Source organism: Zonotrichia albicollis, chromosome 5, assembly GCF_047830755.1.
Source record: "Zonotrichia albicollis isolate bZonAlb1 chromosome 5, bZonAlb1.hap1, whole genome shotgun sequence".
Classification (NCBI taxonomy): Eukaryota; Metazoa; Chordata; class Aves; order Passeriformes; family Passerellidae; genus Zonotrichia; species Zonotrichia albicollis.
In genome coordinates, this window is record NC_133823.1 from 23,470,798 (window position 1) to 23,483,042 (window position 12,245).

General features: G+C 36.2%; 1 protein-coding gene across 3 annotated transcripts in view; it reads right to left on the reverse strand.

Annotated features, from left to right (window-relative positions):
- Nucleotides 1–5,678: 5,678 nt before the first annotated feature.
- Nucleotides 5,679–12,245, reverse strand: part of SGMS2 (sphingomyelin synthase 2) — a 38,602-nt gene continuing 32,035 nt past the window's right edge. For all 3 annotated transcript variants that reach the window (XM_074541060.1, XM_074541059.1, XM_005484688.4), the window contains exons 5-6: nt 11,402–11,568; nt 5,679–10,456 (exon numbers count right to left, since the gene is read on the reverse strand). In XM_074541060.1, coding sequence (XP_074397161.1) covers nt 10,253–10,456; nt 11,402–11,568 — 371 coding nt within the window. In that variant the 3' untranslated portion in view covers nt 5,679–10,252. The remainder of the gene's footprint in view (nt 10,457–11,401; nt 11,569–12,245) is intronic.

Sequence of the window (12,245 nt, forward strand, 5' to 3'; positions counted from 1 at the left end):
AATCTAGCCCCACTTCCTTCTCAGTGTAGTCAAGAAGCTGAACTAGATTTAAAAAATGCTTTCCTTCCCTATGTATGCAGCTGAAAGTTTGGTTTCAGGGGCATATAGCCAATTCTAGGATGTCCAGAGATTAAATTGTACATTAATTTTGATTGAAAATGTGATTAATTTCAAAATGTTAAGTGATAAAATATTACTTTTCCTCTAACATACCAGTAGATATTTCAAGTTAAAATAATAGCTGTTGCAACATTAAAATCAGTTTCTCCAATTTAAATTAGAACCAAATAGCCTCTTGTAAAAACATGAAATTAACAGCAAAACATATCCAAGCACTTTTCTAATATTCTGCATACTCCAATAACTACATATACAAGCTTTAGTACTACAGTACTTTCCATGGAAGTCCTTCCTGTTCAGTCCTAGCATCAGTGTAATAAAAAACACACCCCCTTTAATTCTGCACTTAAGGAAACACCATTTTTCAAACTCTTTTAACCCTAACTGAGTAATCAAAGCATTTGGTGACTCCACTTCTAACAGGTCAAAAAATAGCTCCACATAACAAGCAAACAAACATCCCCAGCAGAGTAAAGACTATCATGAAAAAAGCATTAAAAATAGAATAATTCAAAGGAACTAATTTCTCCTTAAAGATAACCAACAGAGTTAAGGCCCAAGCAGAAGCACTGGAAGTTTAATTAACACAGTAAACTCTCAAAAGCAACATAATATTCTTTGCTCAAACTTAATCTTTGAGTCCTATCAAGGCTTAGGACTGTTGACCAGCTGCTCTCTGCAGCTGCTGACTTAGCACCCATTCTCTTCAAGTACGGGCTGTGGTTTTACATGCTTTATTTGAGCTTGCATGCAACTTTTGGATTTTTACTTCCACAGGCACTTTATTCATAAAAAACACTCTCCTTGTCAAAAGCACATTGAAAGTATTTGAAAGTTCTGAGTTACACTAATGCACTGAAACATGTTTCTGTAACACAGCAGCTAAAGCTAAAAAAACCCCACATTGGTGAAGTGCATGTCACATGCTCATAAAGGTTTTGTTTTTGCAGGGCATTGAAACATGCATCCATTTGCCTCTTAATATTCTGTAAATATTGCACTTTTTTTTTGTAAATTAAAAAAATACAGTAATTTTTCTCTGAAACATCTAGTAATTACAATAGGAAAATTATATTGCAACGTGACTTAGGACTATTATGGATGACTTTGTTCAATCTTTGGCTTTTCCAAGGGCCCTACTATAAAAGCAGGCATGGACACAAGTAGGAAGACAATCCAGACTATTGTTACTAGACTACCCACCTTCACACAACCCCACCCAGCCCTGGTTTTATCCCAGGTGGTGGGCTTGTTTCTGCTTTAAATTAAGTTACTGTGAACCTGGAATATTCTTTGCACTGATAGAGAAGTTCCATCAAATAGATCTCAGAGAAGCCCCTTTACTTCTTGAAGTACTAGGTGGAAGTGATAAAAGAGAATTTATTCTAGTATTTGAAGCATAGCAGCGTGGGGTACCACCCTTTCAGAGTAGAGGGGTGTGCTGCAGTGCCACCTGGCATGGCACCCACTCTGCATGTTCACATGTCCACATGTATTAAGGGCATCATGCTCCTCTAAGAGCTGACCCCAGCAGGATTTCCACACCTGTCACAGGCAGATACTTCACAACTGTAAGCTCACAAGTACGAGCCTTGAACAAGAACTAAAGGCTCTGTATTCTCTGGGGATAGGAAGTGTAGGTACTGCTGCCTAAAAATGCCTCTTGGAAAGATCTGGAAGTGTGCTGTCCATTATATACAATAAAATCACAAACAAAGGTGGGGGGGAAGGCAACAATAACTTCCGCAACAGAAGGCACAAGATAGTTTTTCATATTAAGAAAAAGTTGCTTGTGAAGCTTTCAAACGAAGCTAGAAAATTACTTTGCTGTTTCACTACCTAAAAACAATCTAGATTAAGGTTCTTTCACATGTTTTTATAATGTCCTACTGTGAACTGCCTTGACAATTATGTTGTTTCACTTCTGTTCTTTAGACAGCTACATGGTCATATCCATCACAAGTTGTTTGGGTTTTTTTTAAAGTTTTAGTGAAATATACATCTACACTATATCATCAGTGACCTCCTAATAAAGCTTTAAAGCTTTGTCCTCTTCACATCCTCTCCCTCTGTCTCCAAGGCTTCAACAGTGATGATGAAGCCAGAGAATTATTTTATTTAAACTGCCAGCCTGTCCCTTAATCCTGCCTAGTGAAATTCTTATATTTTAGACAGTTTCAGAAGATTAGCTATCTTAAATATATGAAAATTTAGAATTTGACACGTAATTTAGAACAATATACACTCCTAATGTTTTCCTGCATTAAAGTACTATTTTTTGCCATTTTTATATAAAACAGAAATAGAAAAGTGTTGTATTTATATAAAAAGCATTTGGAACAGGCTTAAAATATAGAGAAATTTTATTTTATTGAAAGGTGTCACAGCAGCTTTCCTGAGTGTTCATGTTTAATAAGAGAATAACAGCTCTTTATAATATTTGAGATTATTAGCACCATAAATAGATATAAAGTTTTAGATTTTTAAATATGTGGGTGGTTATGTAAATAGTCCACCTGTATTCATTAGTACACAGGCTGACAATAAAAAAATTCAACTTGTACATGCCAAGTAAATAAGTAAAACACATAGGACAATTTCTTCAACATGTTTTACCGAATTCACAATTGGTAAAGTGACAGACAGTGAAGTGACCATGACAGACAGCACCTCTGGAGGGAAAAGCTACAAGATGCTCCCATTATTGCTTTTTTTAAAAGTACAGCTAGTGCAATAGTTGGTTTTGGTTTGGGTTTTAACACAGTGAACAGATTGCAGCACAAACCACAACTCTAGCTCTAGTACCTCTTGCACATACACAGCAAACCATAACACTCAGTTACCTGACAAAGTATCAGTTATAAAGTGTCATCCTGAAAGTTTGACAACATAAAAGCCAACTCTTGCTAATTGTGAAGAATTTCTATGAAAATGACACCCAATTTGCAAAGATCAGTAGAAACTAGAGCACCAAAGGTTTCTCAAGTTGGTTATTGCAGTAGTCTGCTGCATGGTGTTTGCAGAACTGGACCCTGAAGCTACAGAACAATGCCACCTTATCAGATTCTTATCATGCACACACACAGCATTCTCATACTACCTTGGAGGGCTCCTCAGCAGCCAATGGCTTTTCTTGCCTAGTTTTTCCAAGGTTGGGTACACAGCTGCACTTGACATAAAAAGCTATGGATACCTAGGATCCAGCCTAGGAGAAGTCCTGCAAGAAAAGCTGTCAGCTGACAAGGATGAAACCATGTTGCAGCCAAAGTGAGGTCCTGTACTGTTTTTAGGGAAGTCGTGAGAGTTTTCTAAGTCACATGGAAAGCATGAGAACCACAAGCATCAAACCATTGTTTCTGCTTTTACTTTCATGTTCCTTGGTACAACCCTGACCTCAAAAACTAGCAGAACCTTTTTCACATCTCACACATGCTCTCCTGAATCATGAAAGTAAGCACAAACAAATGTGCTAAACATTTAAGAAGCAAGAATTGATTCCTGAGGGAAAAGAACTATGTCCTAGCATGTTAGGTTTCAAAACCTGAAATTATTACCAAGTACAAATTGCGCAAAGATGTGTCTGACAAGAATGCCTTTGGCTTTAGGATTAATTCTGAAGCCTTCTCAAATGTAAATTCTACTCTTCTGTATTGAGCTATTTAGAAAATACAATCAGTAGAAGCAGATGTAGTTAGACAGGAGGCTTCAGCACAAGCAGCATTTTGAATGGCAACAAACTGAAACAAGTGGAATGCAAACCCAGTTTTTACAGAAGTAACAAAACACTGCTAAGTTACTCCAAATGTAAAGAGGGGTTGGAGTTCAGTAATATTGTTTAAGGTTCACGCACAAACACTTCAATGGCAGAGGTAAAAGGAAGCAGGGAGATAAATTTCCTCTTGGTATTCTCAGCACACCTGCCACCTTTAATTAAAAAAAAAGTAGAAAGCAAACAGTCCCACTCATCTTAAATGCAACTCACACACCTGAAGTAACACCCAATTGTATGCTCCATTGAATTGGAATGCAGCTCTCTGATAAATGGTTTTACAGAGATCTGCCTTTTCAGCCCCATTTATAGTTTTGATTTGTAAGTGATCTTCACTTTTTTTACCTATTGTCACCTTTAGCACTGCACTCACTGTCAGTCCAAAAGAAGCTCAAAAAGAGAGATGCCCCCAGTCATCTGTACTGTACAAGTACAGCCTGGTTTGCCTTCTTAGAGAAGCCGCTGTGTACTGAACCTAGCATTGCTTATCCCAGAGAAACCCCTTCCACACCCATGTGCCTGCATGGTGCCTGACCCCAACTGCTTGAGATGCTTCTATTTCAGACTCATTTCTGACCACTTTTTCTCTTAATTAAAAAAAAATAAACAACAAAAAAAAAACCAACAACAACAACAAAAAAAAAACAAAAACAAAAAAAAACCCAAAAAAACCCACCAGAAACCAAAAGTCATCTTCAAACATAGTTCAAAGACACTTTGTAAAAATTGAACTCATTTGGCACAAAGAAGAGTCTTCTGCAGTAATTCTTTGCAGTGTCACAAATGCTAACCTCCTAAAGATCATATTTTGCTGAGAGAAAAGGCAAGAGCAAACATTATTATTTTTTAGGCACAGCTTGAAAGAAGAATATTTCTCCTAGAAGAAACCCATGCACAAACACCTTTAAACACCTTAGGCACTGTATCCAAGGCATCTGCAATTTTTTCATTAATATTTACCAGAACTAAAACCAGTTACATTTCACCATACAGACAGCAAGTAAAAGACGAAAACACTCACTCCTCAGCCAGCAAAAGGACTGGGTCAACCACTACAGAATAATTTTAAAAAGTGCAAACACTAACTATAACAGTATAATACAGCATCTTTTTTCAACTGTAGTATGGATAAGACTGCATGTAACATGCAGCCAATATAATTTTAATTCAAAAAGGAAACACACTGCTCCTCCCAATAAGAAGTGGTCTGCCTTCTCCTCCTTTCTAGTTTGCATCTTAAAGGTTAATACACAGCCAAGTGCCACAGAAAAAAAGCAGCTAGCTATTTGCTCAACACCAAGTCCTTTGCAATTAAAAAATTTTCACTGAAAATAATTCAAACCTTTGTGGGTTTTTAATCACTGACTTACAGCAGAAAGAAGGAATCCTCAACACCAGTATTTCATATACACATTAGAGACTACACAGTATTGTTACTTCATCTTTAAAAATCATTCAGGCATTGAGTGTTTAGTTAGGAAAGACAAGTTCAAAACTGGAAAGTTTCCTTGAAATACATGAGCTATCTGTATCCAGCCTGACATTCCAATGTGCTGATTTCTAGGTTAATAAGATTTAATCTTATGGTTAAATCCATGGAAACTGAAGCCAACTAGAAAAAAGCTTCAGTATGTTTTAAGCATTGCAGCACTTTGTTCTTGTTTTAGAAGCTATTAGTGACAGCTTGTAGGAACAACTTATGAAAGACTGCTAATAATATTTAAGTACTTTAATCTCCAAGCATTTATCACTAGGTTAGGTTTTGTTTTTAGGTTGTAAGTTACGGATGAGAGCCAGCACAGACACACAGCTGTACCATAGAATGCTCAATATTGCTACTTCCTTATAGGGTTTTTTTTTCAGAACTATTACACAAATTAAATCTACACTTCTAACAAGTTAGGTGTAGTTTAAACTCAATTTCATGCAAAAAAGCAATATATGATCACCATCTACTTCAGCATTTTCATCTTCTTTGCTTTTCCTTATAAATACTACAACAAATGCCTTTGTTTCACAGCATTTGTCTCTGGATTCTAAGAAGTATCACAGAGTGGCACATGAAGGCTTCCTTCTAAGCAGAGTTACTTGAATGGCATGCTAGGATATTTTTCTCATGTGTACTTAAGCAGCAATACCCACTTGAATGATGCCTAATAGGAGTATTTACTTTTAAGATCCCTATTCTCAGTAAGTGAATTTAAGACATTGAACACTTCTGTATTGAAGTGTTCTGTTCCAGGCATTGTAAAACCAATCTCAAAACATCCAATTTTGTGTGCCCATATAAAGTGTTCTAGGTAAGTCCAAAACATGTATATTGTGAAAATATCAAGATGACAATGGAGCTTTACAACTATTACATCTGCCAGTAAGGCAAAATGGTTCCAGTTCATATGGCAGCTTGGACCCATTTTCAAAACAAGCCCATGAATCTTTAAGATTCAAGGTATACGCATTAAAAAAAAAAAAAACAAACCAACAAAACCAAAACCACAAAAAAACCAAAACCCCACTAACAAAGAAAAAAATCCTGCAAGCACACATAAAAAGTAACATAGAGCCACAAGAAAATTCATTTAAAGTTAATGGGAAAGACTTCATCTTGCACTGAAGCCAATGGATCTCTCTCTAGAACACCCCATCTAACGAAATGAGAAAAAGAATTTGGGTTAGTACCAAACAATTTAGGATTAACTATCTAGCGAGATACTACTGATAAGAGAAAGCCAGAGATTGAACAGATTCTGTTTTAAGACCCTAGTAAGCAGATTTGCAATAATCCAATTAAGAGAATGGTCTTTCATCTCTTTTAAGACTTCCCAGTTCTGTCTCTGTTGCTGAGCTTTATTTCTCTATCACACGAAGGTAGTGTATTTTAACATAAACTTTCTTTCGTTTCCTTCTCTCCCAACCAGATTTTTTTAAGGAGGGCAGCAAATCCTGTACTAGGGTTCATAGCAATGTTTAGCACAGCTATTTTTGCTACTACGCCACCCGTGGCGATCTTTCCAAGAAAAGAGCAGTGAAGGATAACTAACAGTACCATTTGCGTCCACACGGGAGTGCTAAGCACGTACCGAAAATGTGTCCATTTACAGGGCTTTCAAGTAGATGTTAACAATTTCTGGCATTAGGAGTAAGCATCTGTAGCATGACCACTTAGCAGCACATTTCTTTAAATGCTCAAGTTAACATTTAAAATCCAGATTTAAATTTATGTTAGGCATTTTAAGAAAGCCCATCAGCATTTAAATCATACTGATATGCACAAATGTAGTGGGGTTTTTTTACCAAGTGTCTGTAAAGTTCAACATGTAAATGCTCTTCAGTCGAGAGGAGCATGTTATAGTCACAGGAAAGGGGCAGCTCAAGTGACATCTGAGAAATATTACTGTAACTAGAAAAAAATAATTAGTGACACACTGCAAAGTATTGGGCACATACAGACCAAATAATACAACAACCACTTGATGGTAGGTCCCATCCTACCTACTTTGCAAGGGAAGTCCAAGTTTCTCCTTTTTACCTACTGCAATCTCTTGCTTCTTATGATGAAACTATACTTTAAGCTTTGTGGTATTTGTATATAATGATCACCAAGATGTTACAATTAGTAATTTTTTACACAGCAGTTGTGGTTTATATTGGATAAATTACTATAACAGTAAGAACTAGAATATATCATTACTTACCCCATTTTATCACCTTACATATAGGTCTAAAGAGTCATCAAATACAGCTATACCATCCAAGTTTGTAAAAGCACTTAAAAGCTATTGAGAGGATAGAAAACTGGGGCTTTCTGCTGATTAAACACACAAATATCCCTTTGAGAGCTTTCATACAATGGATAAATATTAAGTACTTAAGGGAGGACTGAGCCAGAACAGGAACCAAGTATTTTGAGCTAGAGCTGCTACTTAAACTTTCCTGTTGTACTAAAACAGAAGTCTCTATCAAATTCAGCAGTAGAATAAAAGCTCATGCAGCCCAACAAAAGCAGAGTCTTTACTTAGTTCTATTTCATCACTTTCACATTTTTTTCCTTCTGATACAGGAATAAGTGTAGAAAACCCCAAACACCTCATCCTGCATGAAGAAAGCCTACTTTGCAGATCTACTACAGAAAACCCACTGTCAAAGTATTTATTTTTCAGCCAACAGATGAAAACCACTCTAAGCTCCTTAGGTAATGCTTTTCATCATGCTATTTTCAAGGCACAGTGACTACCAAAGAAATCCTTTCATAACTCCTAAAAGACAGCATTACTACAAGTGGATTAACATGACCATATTTAAGGTATCACAAAGCTTAGATTTTAGCTTTAAAAATGATGACCTATGAAGTAGTACCGATATAACAAGTATCTTGGGAGATCTACTGACTGGTGTTGAACAGATTCATTTGTATCACAGAGAAAAAGGATTTTCAAAAGTTTTTTGATACTGGCTTTGGAGCTGTTCAAGGTCTGCTAGAAGCAAGCAAATGAAAGCACAGGTATGCCCATATACACACAACTTGAGGGGCACATTATCAGAGTCTGCTAAACTCATTTTAAATAACACAACCAACCCACAGCAGAATTTCTTTCATAACTATGTTTTTCCAAAAATGTATTGAAAGGAACACTTTTTATTGTATTATTTTGATAATGCACAAAAATATTTGAAATGCACAAAAATATTCTCATATACAACGCAGAGAAAAGATCCCCTTAACTGAAAATTATTATATTTGAATACTCTGTATTTTATAACTAACTCTGGACTTTTTAAAAAGTTGTCATTATTTAAATTGTGTTCACACTTGTCACTCAGTTCAAGACATTCTTAAAATATGCAGCATTTCATTTATATTAGTATCACCTCAACACAATGCAGTTTTATCTTTTCATTAGGTTTTAGTGAGTATCTGAAAATAATATTGAGTTAACTGCAGAAATTAATACAGAATATAAATGGCTAAACATGGTGTGCTAATTTTCTACTTTGCTTTCACAACAATACAAAACAACAAACCAACAAGAAACAGGCAGCTGTTAATCTGTGGTTTTGTTACATGTTCACCCCATGGTAGTTTCCCCCATTCTCAGCCAACTTGTTTAGATAGCCATTTTAGCTGGACTGCAGCCCTGGGAAAAAAAGGTAATCTATTTTTGAGGCCTACCACAGTGTCATTTAATATGAAATTATGTTATGTTGTAATTGAAGAAATGCTGCTGTTGTAGATATTTTATCTTAGCACTTTTTTGTTTGGTTGTTTTTTTAAAGTAAGTCACAGAAACATGTGTCAAGAGGTAAAAGACAGAAATTCACTGGAGAACTATGGCTCCCAAGCAAACCTGCTACATAGCTTCAGCAAGAGATTGCTACTAAAATTAAAATGTTTATTTTAAATGTAGCCCCATTTTGGACCTGGCCTTGCATTCCTCAAGCAGGTGAGAGCTGTACAACTTCTGCCTGCATCAAGAACTCTAGGATTACTCTTCCCAGTAAGTAATTTTGTTTAAGGTATGTGCTTTTGTGTATATCTGCATCTATATACACTGACAGGCACTGTAGAGCTATATACACAAGGCCAGTCGTAATTCAAGATTCAGATGTTGAAACTGTCTCTTACTAAAAATAAAATTTTAGGCTCCTTGAGCTAGCAGCTGTTTCTAATTTGCAAATTCATCAGGTAACAACTATTTAAATATAAAATTACTAATAAAAATGTAAAAATTGGTATATAGTAGAATACATGGGAGTTAACAGTGGTAAGTAGTATTTTAGGGTCCTAAGATATTCATACCCACAGTGTGTAAAAAAGCCAGACTTGCTTCCAGCTGTACCAGTCACACAAAGGCCTTACCTTCATTACAAGAATAATGCAACAAACCACTTCCAACAATTGTGTTATTTTTTTATACACCTCAGTATGCCAATATCGTGCGTTTACATGTTAGCATGTTTTTGCCCTTATGCACTGCAGAGCTCTGAAGAGGAGACTTTTGGGTGCTTCTGTGGATGAGTGAGAGATGAGTGATAGTAATGGAAGTGTTACTGTGGTCTTTGGCACCTCTATCTCATTAATAAAGCACAATCCTGCTCCATTTTTTCCTTTAATTAAAAAAAAAATCCCATCAGTGGTGCTTTTCATCAGCACTGAAGAGTAGAATAGGTCTGTACAGCCAGATGAGAAGAAAACATCTGAAATGCAATATATGTGTCTACAATTGTCTTTTCATCAATTGCACAGAAGCTTGGTCCACTTCTTCAGTTACAGTCTTCTTAAGAACTTTGGTTACAGCATTAATGTTTTGGTAAAAAAAAAAATCAAAAATGAAAAAACCAGAGCAGATGCTTTCCTTCTTTTCTTCAGGTAGATTTTTCATTGTCCTCTCCTGTCTTCTGAACCCGCGAATACTTTTTGCATGAAGATTTGAAGCAGCTGGGAGGCCAAGATATTGGCCAGGAAAAACTGCAAGGAACAGAGCCTTGCACATTCTTCTCGAAGAAATAAAATATTGGATACCACCATGCTCGAGAGAGAAAATTCGTCTGCGAAGACACCTTTAAAGTCTGTATTGGCACAAGCATGCAAAAAGGAAAAGGCAACTGTCAGTTTAAAAGCTTAAAGTCTATTACACTGAGTCAAGACAACAGCAAAAATGCAATGCATGTGCATGCATTTCTGCAAAGACTCTGAGTATTTAGCCTAAAAACACAGAATTGAGACAGATATTAGAGTCCAAATGCATACTACAAACTGAGCATCTTTACCACAAAGAGATGCTTTGTTGCAGTGGAAAATTTGGGGCAACAAAGCACTCAAGACTTTTCAGTATGAGTGCTTTCAGGCATGACATGTTTCCACTGATGAGTAATAGTTGAGAATTAGACTAAATGGGCTTAAGAGCTATGTGCTTCTGCTTGGAAGTGTTGTTGAAACAACAGCAGCAACAACCTTCTGAACTGTGTACCTTTAACGACATTTAGACAAGAATTGTCATTAGAATTGTAGGAATCACCGAATCACAAGGTTCCAAGAGACCTTCAAGATGATCGAGTCCAACCTGTTCCCTAGCACCTCAACTAAACCATGGCACTGAGTGCTACATCCAGTCTCTTGTTCAACACATCCAGGGATGGGGACTCCACCTCTTCTTCTGGCAGACCATTCCAGTACTTTATCACCCTTTGTGTGAAAAACTTTTTCCTAATATCCAACATATGATGCAGCTTGAGACTATCTAGATAATTTCAGTTATGCAGAAATTTTATTACTCAGCTACTGTTTATTCATAAGCTGAGACAAAGAAGGGGTATTCTATACATCAATTACAGTATTAAAACCTCAAAAAATATTTTTAAGAGAAATTAATATTATTTACTTAAATAACAATGAAGTGAAACTCATTGCCCATTCTGATTAAACTTCAATATGGAACATCTTTTGATTCTGAGATTAAGAATATTTAAGAAGATTTAACCTTCAGGCAATTGTAACAAATGCAGGCCACTCACCTTTTCATTAGCCATGGAGTGGTACCACCAGAAGAGCCGTGTGGTGATATAGTAGGCAATGATGACATCTACGGTGTAGTGTTCATGAGCAACCAGGATACAAATGATGCCAGCAGCACTCATCAGCCAGCAGATCAAGTGATACCACCAGAAATTCCGTGGTGAATCTGTGAGACAGGGAGGCGATGGGGAAAAACACAGCAAAAAGTCATCTGTTATTCTAACAGTCCACAAAAGCAAGGGGAAAAGATAAGAAAATTCATTTAAGGCTGCTAAATTTGAAAACACAACTTATATCACACTGGTACAGATGCCCTGCTATCACACTGGTACAGATCCCCTGTTTTGATTGGTATGAATCTACATAATGAATTACACAAACTTACTGCAGTGTTCTCACTTTTTTAAGTGAGCACAAGATGGGTTAGCTAGACAAGACTGCCACCCATTTTCTAGTCAAATTAAGTTTTCCAGTTAAAAAATTTCTAGGATTTAGGGTGCAGAGGAAGAGACAAAATTGAGGTAAAACCTACACTTTGCTTATTTAACTTCATTGTAATTAATCTTTTCTTTTCACAGTCTATATTTGAGTAAAATCAAGTCTCTAGAACTGATACAACCTGAGCAGAGATCACAAATTAAACAGAAAGATACTAATTTTAATTATTAGGTTTTAATTAATTTGCATGAAGCCTCAGTTCTATGAAACAAAATACACTGTATAGAAGAGTATGTGAATTTATACCCTTAAATGAAAGATTTAACAAATAGGAGCAAAGCTATTCAAAATGTATTTCAGCCACATCAGTGGAAAAGTTCTCCTGTACTTCTTTGCCTATTGAAA